Below are 15,159 nucleotides of genomic sequence, written 5' to 3'. Positions count from 1 at the left end.
TTTTATTCAAATGTGGCACTTATTTTTTTTATCCATTATTTTAATTTTGTTAAAAATATTATGAGTTATGTAAGTAGACATGACAATGGGATGGGACGGGTACTGTCTCCCTTATCCCGACTCCCCAGCATATCCTCGTATCTGCAATACCTGAATTTAAGTTTATTGTCTCATCCCGGTATCCATTGGGTATCGAGTATCACCGACCTCGTCCCATACACGATTCAAATTAAAAAAAAATTATAAAAAAAAATATTAAAAATTTGATTTTAGAAAAAATAAATTGATTGTTAAACATTTATTTTTAACTACTTATATATCAATAAATTTATTATAGCGCGTGTGTCTACAAAAATAGTTAAAAAAATAATATTAAATTATGTAAAAATTCTAAAATAAAATTAACTAGTAATAAAAAAATTATGCCTTTTGATTAAATTATGCAAAAATTCTAAAAATTTTAAATGGCGGGGTGGGTTCGGGTTTGGGGTCGGGACGGGTCTAGTAATCCCTTATCCGTACTCATATCCGACTTTTGGTTATTGGGAAAAACTCGAATCCAAACCCATACCCGGTTAACTCGGGTATTACCTGTTAAAGTCGGGACGGATTTGGACGAATACTCACGAGTACGGATTTTCTTGCAATGTCTATATGTAAGTATGAGTATATAAGAATATTTTTTTTCGTTTTTGTATCAAGGGAATAGTGAAATTTAAAATAAAGTCAATCACCTTGTGTTTTTATGATTGAGAGAGAAAAGTTTCTTTATGTGAACTTCAATGTTACAAGTGTCATTCACAATGGACCGATAACATCTTACAAATCTTATTATAGGAATTAATATTTTTTATCAATGTTAATAAAATTAATTTTAAAGTAATGTGATTTATATTTGAATGTTTTACTATAAAATTATATTAAGATTATAAAATTATATTAAGAGTAAAATTTTGTACAAAGTTTTGAATTTAACATAAAAATTATTTAAAGTTATTTCAATTCAGAATCAATTCTTCAACATAAAATCATACATGTAAAAATATATTAAAAATCAATTATAGATCTAAAATCATTTTTTCGCCAAACCAAATACACACTCAATTCTTTTTCCTTCTCTGCTGAAATTTTGGCTAACCAAAGAGGTCAAATGAAACACGGATGACCAGTCAAGGTGCAATTTTTCTTCTTAGAAAGTAACATTTTGTTTGCATATCACAGTTATTCAAATTTTTCAAGTTATCTTTTTTACAGAAATTTTCAAATTATTTGGTAGACTTTATTGTCACTACTTTCCATTAACCCATCTCTTTATATTTCTGGTTGGGACAAAATTCGACTACCACCCTAAGTTTCCACGTGACTTGAGCCGAATGAAGTGTAGAGGTCCAGCTTTCTCTTTGTTACGAAAACGTACTTCAAGCTTTAGATATGCACCATTTTAAAAAAAAAGCTCAAGACTACTGATTTTCAATGACAAGTATCACATGTAAAAAAGTCTACACTTCGATTTGATTAGCAAATTCGGACTAAATCAAATCCTCACAGGGATCACCAGTTGATATGTTTACAGTATGCAACACGTTCTTAACACTTAATTCGGGCGAATATTCAACTTTACGAAGAAGTAGCAGACGAAGATAGTGAAGGGGCAAGTGAAACACGATGATTTTAATGAAGAAGCAAAAGCAAAAATATATATAAAAAAAGGCAAAAAATCAAAGTACAAATAAGAAAAGAAAATGTGTTTTGAATTCCTATACTTGCTGCCAAACTTGATTCTCATAGTTTCATATTTATAATTAGGTCTTCAAACTAATTAGTCTTTTCTCTTCAGAATTCATCATGCTTTTTAATATCAAGACACGTCCAACAGAGAAGATACTCTATAGCTATTCAATTTAACGTATTTTATGTGCATCTGAGGAAATAGACGTGTATCCAAACAACAGTCTAAGTTGAACCTTGGCATGCAGTCAGATATAAGACGTAACCCACAAATGTATTGTCTTAATTTATAAAGTTAATTTATCCAGCTAGCTTAAGATCTCCAAAGAAATCATGTGAAACGCTAGTCTAGAAAACCATAGTAAACAGCAGCAGCTTTAACCACAATTTGAAGCAAGCATTTTCATTTGCCAGCTAATCAGTACGAGGAACAAGAAGATTACAAAAGAATGACAAATATAAATCAAATCAGCGATTGAATCATGTACCTTCTTCAAATAAAGGTTATAAGAAAAGGGTTCTAATATCTTCCGTAATTAAATTCATTACTAAAAATCATTGCAGCAATTTAGAAATGGCATAATGCCTCCTACATCCTGAAACTTCATGTCCATAAATCCTTCCTCCAGGGAAAAATATGTTACTGTTTCTGCGATCATCAAAGCAAATCCTTTTAGCAAGACAAAGCTTGTCTGCAATAAAAATGAATCCCTGGAAGGTGATTAATTTTAAAAAAATGCCTGTACAAGGAAGGCAAAAACAATCAGAGGGTGACTTTTTCTGACAAAATGCTAAATGGAAAAGTTGAAGCAAATGACAAACTTGTATAACAGGATCACCATTAATTTGATGCCCCAGCTTTACTACAGAATCCACTTCTTAGCCTCTTGTTGGATATAATATCAGAAAAAGAGTCTACCAGTTGTCCTGCCAAACTACTTGGATCATCAATAAGAGTTTGAATGAAGGTATTAACCACCCTGCGTTCTTGCTCTGTCGCCCTTAAACTAAACCATGTTAGCAATTTCAACCTAAATTCCTGTTTGATGTGAGCCTCACATTCTAGCCAACGAATTACTTTCACACAATACTCAAAGTTCTCATCCAAGGAACATGAACCATCAGATATGCGTAAAGGAGAACCATTTATCAAAGTGCTGTCACAATCATGAGTCTCTTCGTTTGTGCTTGCTATCCTTTTCCTGCACATATCTATGCGAGAATCAACAGCAGACACTTCTCCTGTTGGCCCATGGGTCCAGGTCTGGGAATCCCCACTCCCATGTGATCTTACTAAACCATTTTTCTCTAGATCATGAGAAGCAGCATCATCATCTGCCTCAACTGCTTGCAGCAAAGAGCAACCATTATCTTCATCCCTAGAATACTCAAAAGGAGGTGTTAGCTCTTCATTTAAATCAGGAACTGAAACAACATTTAAATCAAGGACTCGCGAAAGTGAAGGCAACTGTGCTTCTGGAATTCTAGGCTTATCCACCATTTCACTTTGTCCACAGCAATTTTTCACATTGGCGCAGCAAAACTCTTCCAAGTAACCTTGTTCTTGAGCCCAAGCAAGACGCAAAAATTTCCCAAGGTCTCGAACCTTGAATCCGTAGCCTTCTGTTGTGGCATTGGGCCCTATCTTAGAGACCGAAGAATTACCCCTAGTTAGAAGGTTCTCTTTTTCTTTATTCATAGCAACAGATGAAGAGGGATTGTTTTTAACTATCTCGATGCTCTGGGTGAAACACTTAGCCTCAGAATGACCCAAGTCACGTGTATCAGTGTAAGATATAATCCGAAAAGTATATTCTGTGCAAGGCTTGAGGTTGGATACCAAAATCCTCCTCTGAGATTTGGGAAACATGGAAATAGGATCTTTAGTGGGTGATTCGTCCTGACTCTTGTAATACCAGAGCTTGTATCCCTTAATTTCCTCAGAACATATATTTGACATTTCAATTAAAATGATTTTGGCTGAGGAAGTTGTTACCTCTTCAAAAACAAACTTGCAAGCAGCAGGAAGTGAACCCTCTACGAGTTATAAAAATACCATCATAAGCCAAATAAATTAGACCAAAAAGCAAGAAATTTAAGCCCCTCCCCCCAAAAAATAAAAGTTAGAGCATTAGTTTCAACCTGTGGAATCTGGATTTACATAAGGAACAGTGGCAAGCCACCTATCAGCTTTCTCAATAGCAAGAGAGCAGAGTTTCTGTATACCACTGGCAATAGGGAGTCTACTGACAATGCCTCGAGCCATCTTGGCAGAAACACCATTGACAGGACCAACTTCTGTCTCCAGTTTAGCCTTTGCCTCTTGTACTGTTTGATGCAAATCTTTGAATTTTGAGGTTCCATCAAGGAGCCTGTAGCTCAAATATATCCTGTAACAGAGTACATCTACACGCCGGGCATCCTTAGCTATAGTTAGCTGCTTCTTCCAGCATCTGCCAATAATAAACACAAGTCACCAAGATCACCAACATGGGGCTGAAAATTCACTTATTAACATACAAGATGCAAAAGGTTTGAATATATTATACAGTATACAAATCTTTTGAGGAACTGAACAAGGCCACAGTGAATTTCAATTCTTTTCAGAAAGACAAATCAAATGCAGCAAAAACTGCAATAATATATTTGCTTTGTTAATGCAAACATGTCAAATTAGGAAATGACAGACAGAGTGATGCAGAAAACATAGGCAAATCCTTTTAAAATTCTTTTACATGATAGTATATTCAGAATGAAAGTCAAGAAAAATTATACTGTTGAAACTGATGGGAACAAAGCTAGATGCAGTTATGATAGTGATTGGCAAAAAGTAGGACCAATTACATATTAAAATAGGTGTAATAATAACTATCATTATCAGTTATGTATTACTCCCACCAAACCAAAACTATTGATGTTTTAAGATTAACGCACACAGCTTAAGAAATATTTAATATTACTCAAAAACTAAGTATTTAGTCTAAAATACCCTCATTTAATATCTATGATGAGAGTAGTTGAGGAATATATCATAATTATCTAAGCCGTGTTAAATAGGGGTATATGTGAAAGAAAATAATTAATGAGACTTGGAATCTGTAAAACATCAATAGTTTTGGTCCAGAGGGAGTATTAGAATACGTTGAATAGTAACTGTAATGTTGAAAGTTTAGGGCAAAAAGCTAAAAGCAGTTACACATTAATATTATTTATATATGTGAGGAATAGGGGAATAGGGGGATATGCGTGTATTGTTTTCTAGTAATTTGGACAGAGAACTCTGCTCTGTAAGAGTCTATGATTCTAGGACAGCAAATTCCACTGTATTTGTCTGATTTAATATTACTCTTCTCCAATATATAAATTTTTGTTATATCAGGAAAAAAAATTGCTAAAGATTCACCAAAACCTTAGTATAGTATATATCGACAGCACCAACCAAGTCTTCCCAATAGGTAGGTAAGCTACATGAATCAAACAACGCTATAGTTCTATTGCAAATCATGTCTATAAACAAAATAAAACTCCAGTATAACAATAACAAAAAAAATGGAATGAGGAGTAACAAATATCACCCACAGCACAACAGGTAAACATAATTACTTACCCAAGTATCCCTGTAACTTTACCACAGGATGCACAACAATAGCCACCATCTAGTTGCATCAGTTGCCCATGATCAATAACTCCCACCTTTTCATGCTGAAGGGCACATTCAATATGGCAAGACAACCCACAGGAGTCCCCCCCTTGAGCAGATTCAGATGTGCATACCAACCAAAGACTAGGATCCTTGTTATCATCAAAAAGGTGACAAATACAGCAAGAGCATCTTCTACAAAATGTGTCATCCATAGACAAAACCGCCCTACAAGCAGCATTTTTACAAATCCAAGTGTTTGAATGGCCAAAATCAGAAGACTGGTCAGGAGGAGGTATGAGTCTAGTAGGGTTTTCACCCTTCCGAGGTTGCTTTCTAGGGGGCTGATGGCTGAAACTAGAAACTTTTTTTGTCTCTTGTTTCTTAGTGATCTTACTGGTTGACTTATTTTCGGTCATTCTGCTTTTTGAAGAAATGTTTTATTGTCCTTGTCAAAACACATTTGAAGAAGTTCCTTCTTTGGACCACATTTTAGGAACTGCTGAAGAAGTTCTGAACTTTTTGAAGCATCATCTGAATGGCCATTTTTTCAGGAGTACTTTGCACACTGGAAGAAAGGCTTTGAACACCAGAAACTGGACAGAAATAACAACCAATTGTAGAAACATTTGGCAGAAACAACAAAAATTAAACTTTTAAACTAATATAAACAATAAAATTAGGACTCGGATAAAAAACACAAATAGCAAAGATAGACTAAGACAATGCAGGGAGTAAAATATACCAATGCAATAAATGATGAATCGAATTCAGGTTCCACCAAGAAATGTGAATATAAGGGTGGGTAATTTTTGCACAGATGAATGACCAATGGAACTAATGCTTTCTACAATTTATTGCATTATTCAGAAGTCAGGACATGTTAACCCTTCAGATCAGATACAACAGAACTGATTCAATTTCTTTTCACAAATAAAACCAGTCATACTTTCACCCATTTTTTAAGGCACTTAAGCCTCAGATTACAGTATCATACATGGATGATAGACTTAAGAGTTGAGTAAGCGAAAAATCCAACAACTGGAACTAACAACACCAAATTATATAGCTAGGTATCATAAATGCATCAAGCAGTTGTTGCTACAGCATCAGTATTGGATCTATGCCTCTAATGGAGAAAAATAGACCTATCCACCATTGGTAGCATGCTTCGTAACTGCTTTGTTAGAGGAAACAATCACTTTTCTTTTTCAAAACCCCACACAAAGCTGGATAATTTTTATTATTTATACAAAATAAGCTGAACCAAACATTCACACGTCTTGCCAGGAAAAGTGAGAATACAGAAACAGAGGACAAGAGAATAAGTATAAAAGGATGAACAAGCTAAATGCAGTTCACAGAATTAAAAAGTAAATAATTTGAAGAACTTAGAAGGAGATGTATGGAAGTGTTTATCTGTGTGAGCATGAAAGAGCTAATCCAGGAGAGAAAAATTTACAAATGATAATGTGCAACTACAAGAAAATTTGACAACATTTTCAGGTTATGCAAGTACTGTTGCATATTTGCATTAAACTGCTGTGACACTATTGTTAATCAAAACCATTTGACAAGAAATAATATCCATTAGCTTCTGACAGGAACATTTGCAAAAATTGATGTTTAAATTATGAGATACTAATACCAAACTACATCAGGCAAAATCATTCAAGATAACCAGCCAGAACAACACAAGTATTAATCAATTATGGCAGTTCTACTTCTACACGAACATCTACCAAAGAAAAGACCTGAAATCAAGTTCCTCCAGTCAGATTGCACAGATTTTGAACAAAACACCCAGATTATAAGCTACCAAGCAATAGGAGGGGTAAAAGTCTTTAGCCATCCTGAAAATGAATAAATTTATGATATGATGATCTTCATAATAAATTCCAAATAATAGGATCAGATTTTAAAACCAAAAGAATATTCACAATGAGGACTGGTGAAGCAGCACAAGTATGCACACAATAGGTTTCCGTGTTCTATTCTTCCTCTAGCACAAGTATGCTACACAACAAAATTAAAGAAATTCATTATAAATAATAAGTAACAGTTTATACACACAATCACCACTAATCTAGGCGTAATAAGAACAGAGCCAAAAGATGGTGGTTAAATTAATAGAAAAAGAACATAACAAATTAGCAGTGTGAATTGGGAAGTTGAAAGGAAGAAGGGTTTCAAAGTTCGAAGGAACACAGGTACCTTTTTGAGGAAAGGTCAAGGAAGAACGGTTTCAAATCCTATATCTCTGAAGCAAAAAATGCATAAAGAAATGGGGAAGAAATCATATTTGTACTAAAAAAAACCTAATCAATGTTGTTTTAGGGGTAAAAACAAGTTTTTGAAACTATACCATGGTAGCGCTTCTATAACAGGTGAAAATCCATTGTTTGGGCCGCTATTGAAAACGGCTCTGCTATTTTAATCCTGTAGTGACCTAGTGCTGCTCCACTCTGCTATAGCACAGTTTTACTACTATGGTGGCAACTACTGGAAAACGTCCAAGGCTAATGTGTGGCAGATAAATTTTGAATAACCCTTAATATAGAACAAGGGGTCTATGCAATTGAAAGCACGTGCCAAAGCTTTATTTTTAATTTACCATGCATATCAACCAATTTGAATTTGAAATTTTATACATTTACGTCATATAAAGATGGATTGTAATTATTGATCAATCACGACGATTGATTAATATGTGATCATCATCTTATGTTGGAAAGACGGCTTCTCAATAAACACAAAAGTGGATATTTTCTTTTAGTTAAATATTATTATTGTAATCTTACCTTATACGTATAATCAATCTTGTATTAATAAAAAAAAAACATGAAACTTTTTAAACGTGATAGCATGTGGGAGTAAGATGATGTACCTCTCTTTCAATTCATTATGCTTGTTAAGATGAACAAAAAATTGGAAGGTAAACATTGACAATATAGTAAGATATAATCCAAGCTTCTAGTTGCAGTTCATCACAGTGTAGTCAAACACATCAAAAGTGTGCCTAAGGCACTGAGGTAAGTGGCCAATGGGATCAACACCATAAGACTTTCAGGTTCAAGTGAGGCCTGCCTTTAGTGCCTCGTTGACAAGGATAAAAATTATCTGAAAGCACAACTATGTGTTAAGAGGGTGAACCATTCATGTCTCTTCACCTAATAGCTTAAAAGGTTTTGAATAGTTGATTCATGGCATGGTATCAAAGCCTCTTATGACCAAGTAGAATTTTAGCTATGCTGCCCCGATTTTTATAATAACAAGTTGAATTTCATCAGATGGTAGGTGGACCAGTACATAGTGATTGTCCATGCTTCAGGCCCAAAAGGCTCTTGCATGAGAGGGATTGTTAGAGACGTTATATAAAACCATTAATGTATGTTCAGCTAATAGATTACAGTTCTTAGGTGAAATAGTCAGAATGTCAAAAGAATAAGTAGTAGTTACTTTGGGACTCTTAGCAGCAAACAACTTAGGGTTTTGTAAAATGAACACATTAGTTTTTTATTTTTATTATAAATGTTATGCTTGAGTAGTTAATTAATATGGAAAATCAATGCAGAATAGTTTAATATTTTACTACTGAAGATTTACATCCCTAGTTTTAAAAAGAACATCACCGTTGGGGTTAAAATTTATATCCCCAAGTTTAGGGGGGAAATAAATTGGATATTCTTATTCTTATAAATCATTATAAGGAAAAACCAAGAATATCCCATTGGAAAAGTTAAATCATAGATAGGTTTTATCTAATACTTAATAACCTTCCCTAAATTATAGTTAATAAAAATTTGAATTACTCTCATCTCACGTTATTATTAGTTGTAGTAGTAGTAATAGTATTAATGTATTATTATTATCCTAAATAAGGTAATGTAGAGGTTACACAATTTAAAACACTTCAATATAACAAATACAATCTGTACTATTTTTCATTTAGTATGACATTATTTCAAATTTAAAATGAAAAAGGAAGGGAAAGACTGTTGGATATTACACTTTTGTAAGCCATTGCTACAATTGTGTTCTGAAACTATACTCTTCAGATTAAGGGGGAAATACAACAATAATAATTAGTAACCATGCATGTTTATTGTTTAGAATTTGTTTAAGAAAAAAACATCACAAGCCTATCCCTGATATAACACCATCAATCCGTGACTCTAAAAAGTAGTTGAACAGCAGAACTAATCTCTAGCATATATGCAAACAGGGCACATCACATCATTGGAATACTATATTTTACTTTAGCTCATAACTACAATATATTTCATCATATGGGCCAAATAAAGTTCACATAAATGATAAACCAAGAAAGCATAGGCAGCTTCAACACCATCTTATTTGAACATTTTAGTTTCAAGATTCTTGACCAAGCAAGCACAGAACAGTCATATGCAACAAATAATGAGGCTACAATATATAATATATAAATTATAACAATGATATATGGACAAAATCACAAAAAAAACCCTTCTAAATGACAAGTTGTACAAAACTAAGTCTTTATCAGAAAAGAAAACAGAAGTAACCACATGGTTAGACATAATTGAAATAGCAGCATGACTTTCAATGGAAGAACACTGGTAATATAACAGAAACATTCAACACACAATTTATAGAGGTGATAAGACTTTTAATCACATGTCCATCTTTCCCAAACTCACATACCATATCCCACGGTTATATTATCTTATCTTCGTACCCCATTGCCCAGAGGCTCTTCGCTATGCGAAGGTATGGGGGAGGGATGTTGTACGCAGCCTTACCCTTGCATATGCAAAGAGGCTGTTTCCGGATTCGAACCCATGACCAACAAGTCACCAAGGCACAACTTTACCGCTGCACCATATCCCACGGTATACTTACAATAAACTAACATATCAAAATAGAATAATAATACAACACTAGTCAACACTCGGCTCTAGATATTTCACACAAAGAGAAAACAAATTATCATAAAATTTTTAAAAGAGTAGACTCAAGAAGAAGCACAGAACCATACATTTAGCAAGGAACTTCTCTTCTAAATCCATTTCTAATTGCTAAAAGCTATGACCTAATGGTCCTTTCCTGACAAACACAGAGATATAGCATTACAAGGATGTTTATATTAGTGGGAACATCAAAGCTGTGTCATGAGTTACCACTCCACTCTATGCCAAATATAAAGAAAAGTAAACTACAAAATAAAGTCTCAATTATGGAAATACATCAAACAAAGTTAACAAATGGTAATTCACAAATGTTTAACATGACAAGTAGCTTACTTGAGCTAAAATTCCAGCTGTTCAAGATCAAGAACAAACAACTAAATAGTAATGCTAACACGAAAGTTTTGTTTTTTATAGTTCACCTCTACCTTTACTTCAACAAACAAAAAAGCCATGACATTTCATATGGACAATGCGGATTTATATACTCGGATACCAGAATATGGCTCACGAACAGAATATAACAGACCAGCAATAAATGGAACTACAATGCAGGATAGGAAAACCAAATCAAATATTCCAGCTACAAAATAAACACAGAATATTAAAGGAAAAAAAAATTAAAATCATACGCCACTACGTCCATTTTTTCTTCCCCGTGTAATCACAATCTACAATGCCTCAATGCAAAGAATAAAAATAAACACAAATCAAATAGCATAGAAACCTACCCACAATAGTATCTCAAACACCCAATTGCTACGACCAAAATTGTTTATTTTTAAATGCGTATTATTATACACAGATACGAAAGACAAAGTTAGAAGTGAAGAGTGCTCGATAAGGCCTCGTACATAGCGATTTAACAGCTTCTTCCACACACATTGCACCGTCCGCATTGACGAGAAGTGAAATCAAAGCGAGTTTTTTTTTCTTTTTTACCACAAATAGAAACAATTCCAATATGCGAATATAAACGAAGGAAGAACGAAAACGCGTGTTTTGTTACAGAATTACAAAGCATGACATGATAATAGAGAAGGTAAAAAAAAAGAGTGTATGAATAGAACGAAGAACGAATCTGCGGTGAAAAGAGAGGCGAAAAAATAGACGAAAATAAAGTAAAAAAAATGAACAAATATAAAAATAAAAAAAAGAGTCGTAATAATTTTGGGTAAAGTTGAGAATAGTATCTGCAGAAAACGCACCTTGGGAGAAAGGAGAGGGTTTTCTTCAGAGAATAAATGAATGAATCCAAGCGCAGAGAAATTTCTTCTTCTTCGTGTTAGTTGTTTGTTGTTGAAGAGAGAGAAGAAGTTGTACGAGTTGTTCACGTTATAGAAGGGAAAAGGGAGAGAGAAGACGGCGAGAGTGACGCGCGGAGAAGCGCGTGCGTGGGAAGGAAGGAGTTTGAAAGCAACAAATAACAATGGTTTGGGCTTTTCTGCAGTTGCACTTGCACGGTTATCACTACACATCTACTTACTCCCACACTCTTTCGACTCCATATTTTTTATGCTAACACTGACTCGCTCACTACATAGGAGTACGCTTTTTCTTTTCTTGCTTTCCTTTCCGTTTTATCATGGCATATTCACGTCAAAGGCCTAAGAGTAGGTTCTACACACTGAAAACTAAATGATGAAAATTTTAAATTAAAATAAAATATAAAATTTGAAGTTTTTATTATTTTATTATTTTTTTACTCTAATTGTCACCCTAAATATCCTATTTGATTTTTCTTTTCCTATAGTTTAATTTATGAATTTAGTCTTATAATTTTTTAATCCCATTATTTTAATCTTCAATATTCTGCATTAACGGTTAATTGTTTTTTTAACGATCACATGTTACATTTTTATTAGACATTGACCGTCATGTGTCGTGAGTTTATTGAACATTAATTTCATGCACATAATTAATGTCAACTTCTAAAAAAAATATATGTGACGGTCAACGTTCAATAAAAACGTAATAAACAATTAACAATCAACGTATACTCTTAGGGTTGAAAATGTGATTATAATCAAGTTAGAAACTAAATTAGTAAATTAAATTATAGAAAAACTAAAATCAAATTTTGAAACGATCCGGGTGCTAAATTTGCAATTTAACCAAACAATAATATTTGATTCTTTCAAAGTACTACTATATTTTTTTAGACTTTCTAAAAAAATTAATATAAAATAAAATACTTTTATGCAGTTTAATTGAGAGAGAAAAAAGTCTCTTTATTTAATTTAAAAAAAAAAGGAGAAATTTGAATTTTTTTTACATGAAATTTGATTCCTTTAAGGAAAGGAATATATACTACAAAAGATATGATATAAAATAATAACAACTAATTAAAAAATTATTATTATTTATTTAATTAATTTCTATAATTGTCTGCACTTTACTGTTTTGACCTCATATGTAAAAATTGTAAGTATTACACGATAGACAAGCAATATTTTTTTTTCTTTTTACGCTGTTACTAATGTTATAGTTGAGATTATCATAAAACTATTTTAATGGTTGTTAAATTGCTAGGAAAATATTTCATGATTATACAATCACCAAAAAAACAATTGATTGTTTCACTCTCCTTCACATTTATTTTTATTTAAATATTATATTCTCGTGAGTTGTGCTTTTTGAGGATATATATTTGATATATCATCTCATGTTCTTCATATTAACAGAATGATTTAAAAAATTGTAATTGGATATAAAAAACATATTTTTTTAGAAAAAAAAAAAAAAAATATATATATATATATATATATATATATATATATATATATTATCTCCAAAATTCAAATACATGCCTAGAATGTATTTGAGATATGATCTTACGCTTTTAATATCAACTAAAAGGTTTAAATTTCTAATCTCTTTCCATGTATCTTTTGAACATGTTTAGTTCTTACTTTAATTTGAACTTTCTTAAAAAAATAAAAAAATAAGCTACTAACAATTAATAAGCTATTAGCAATTAACTTATATATAGTGAGAGTGTAAAAAAATGACATCATCGACCAATTAATTACAAAATACCACATATTTAACAAGTTTGAGTCTTATCCTAGTTAGTTACACATGATATACAATTGGTTGATAGTATACAAAATTTAGTCTCTAAGTGGGTGGACACGACAACAAGGGATGAAGATGGGTATTATCTTTCGAATCCACCGATTCTGATTCCTTAACATATTTATGTACCTATTTTTGGTACTATTAAAATGTGTTACTTTATGGTCGTCTGTTGGGTATAGAATATTCTCATCCTATTCTATCTTCCGTTCAAATTTGTAAAATAAGTTATTTTTTGAGAAAAAATTATATTAAAAATCTGATCTTAGAAAAATAAATTGATTGTTACACATTTATTTTTAATTATTTATATATCAATAAATTCGTTACAACACATTTGTCTATAAAAACCGTAAAGAAAAAAAATCTTAAATTGTGTAAAAAATTTAAAATTAAATTAACAAGTAATGAATAAAATTTGAATAATTTTATCATCAAGACAAGTATGGGGACGGGTACGGGATGGGTAGTTACATCCTCGTCTGATTAAAAAAATCAAGTAATCCGTGAACCCAAACCTCGTATCCAATTAACTCAGGTATTTCCCGTCAAAGTCGGGACGGGCATGTATACGAGTTTCGTTGTCATGCCTAGCCATGGGTAACATTTAAACTCATAGTAAAAAATTTATACAGTCATTCAATCACAATTTATTATGCATACTAAATTTGTTAATTTTTTAAATAATTATCTTAAAAGTAATTCAAATAATACTGTGTTTGGATGACCGTGTACAAATATTTTTCACCATCAATGCATAAACATTAAATTCTAATATATGTGTGTGAGAGTTATTTATTACTCCTTCTATTCTTATTTATAAGATTCAAGTTTTAAATGGTGTTTGTTGACTTTTGTATAATTAAATTTATAATATTCATTGTGTTGATTATTTTTAGACTAGAAATAACCCTCATTAAAAGAAAAAATAAAATGTATTATCAGAGAGAGAAATATTAATGACAATGATATTAATCACTTTTATTAATTCTGATGAATTAGGTATTTGAGTTTTATATATAGTAACAAAGGGAGTCTAAATTATAATTTTTAATTAGTTATATAAATAAATATTTAATTTATGTATTGCAAAAAATAAAATACTCGTTGTTATTAAACGATTAATTTTTCAGTAAAATTAAATTAAATGATTAATTTCGTTGACTCAATGTTGAAGAATATAAAGAAAAATTATACAATTATTTAAATTTCATTAGAATTATTTACTCAATTATTAAAGCTTTTTCCATTTATGTAAAATTATACAAAAAGGTACATCAAACATTAATCAATTATATATATATTTAAGAACATAACTATAAAAATGATGTTCATAAAAATATAAAATAAGTATTATTTTCACTAAAAATGAATTTATTGTAATTTATAAAAGAGAAAAAAATATTATACATTAATAGTGTAAACTTTTTTACATCATTATCCAATTATAACTAATCATATGTATATGATGAGATTGTTGATTTTTATTATAATTATTTTTAAAATTATATTAACGATGATTTATAATTAAATAATGATATATGATAATAAAATTCTTTATTAAATAAGGTAAAAAATCAATTAGTTAAGTTTGAGGGACTCGATTTTGTTACATAAAGTTTAATTTTAAATTTCGTGGATAAAAAATATTATTAAAAAAATTCACATGATTAATTAAATTTTCAAACAAAATTATGTCAACCAACTTGATAGATAGATACTCCACGATAATGTTATTGTGAAAAACAAACTTAATGATGAGTAAAT

General features: G+C 31.5%; 1 protein-coding gene across 5 annotated transcripts; it reads right to left on the bottom strand.

Annotated features, from left to right (window-relative positions):
* Window positions 1–2,104: 2,104 nt before the first annotated feature.
* Window positions 2,105–11,862, bottom strand: LOC100815645 (VIN3-like protein 1). 5 transcript variants are annotated; one of them, XM_041017923.1, is made up of 7 exons: window positions 11,523–11,846; window positions 8,256–8,488; window positions 7,123–7,221; window positions 5,336–5,964; window positions 3,871–4,181; window positions 2,568–3,765; window positions 2,105–2,468 (listed from the first exon to the last, which is right to left on the bottom strand). In XM_041017923.1, the coding sequence occupies exons 4-6, from the start codon at window positions 5,785–5,787 to the stop codon at window positions 2,570–2,572; spliced, it is 1,959 nt and encodes a 652-aa protein (XP_040873857.1). In that variant the 5' UTR covers window positions 5,788–5,964; window positions 7,123–7,221; window positions 8,256–8,488; window positions 11,523–11,846; the 3' UTR covers window positions 2,105–2,468; window positions 2,568–2,569. The 5 variants fall into 5 exon arrangements, with proteins under 5 accessions (XP_040873857.1, XP_040873856.1, XP_040873858.1 ...); XM_041017922.1 differs by lacking the exon at window positions 8,256–8,488 and adding an exon at window positions 7,309–7,384; XM_041017924.1 differs by lacking the exons at window positions 7,123–7,221; window positions 8,256–8,488.
* Window positions 11,863–15,159: the final 3,297 nt, after the last annotated feature.

Source organism: Glycine max, chromosome 8, assembly GCF_000004515.6.
Source record: "Glycine max cultivar Williams 82 chromosome 8, Glycine_max_v4.0, whole genome shotgun sequence".
Classification (NCBI taxonomy): Eukaryota; Viridiplantae; Streptophyta; class Magnoliopsida; order Fabales; family Fabaceae; genus Glycine; species Glycine max.
This window is presented reverse-complemented; position numbering and strand designations above follow the sequence as displayed.

Coding starts and splice junctions, on each gene's coding strand:
- LOC100815645 (XM_006584783.4), bottom strand. CDS start 5,787: ATGACCGAAAATAAGTCAACCAGTAAGATCACTAAGAAACAAGAGACA. Junction 4,182..5,335: donor AAAGTTACAGGGATACTTGG/GTAAGTAATTAT, acceptor TATTATTGGCAG/ATGCTGGAAGAAGCAGCTAA. Junction 3,766..3,870: donor TGTAAATCCAGATTCCACAG/GTTGAAACTAAT, acceptor TATAACTCGTAG/AGGGTTCACTTCCTGCTGCT.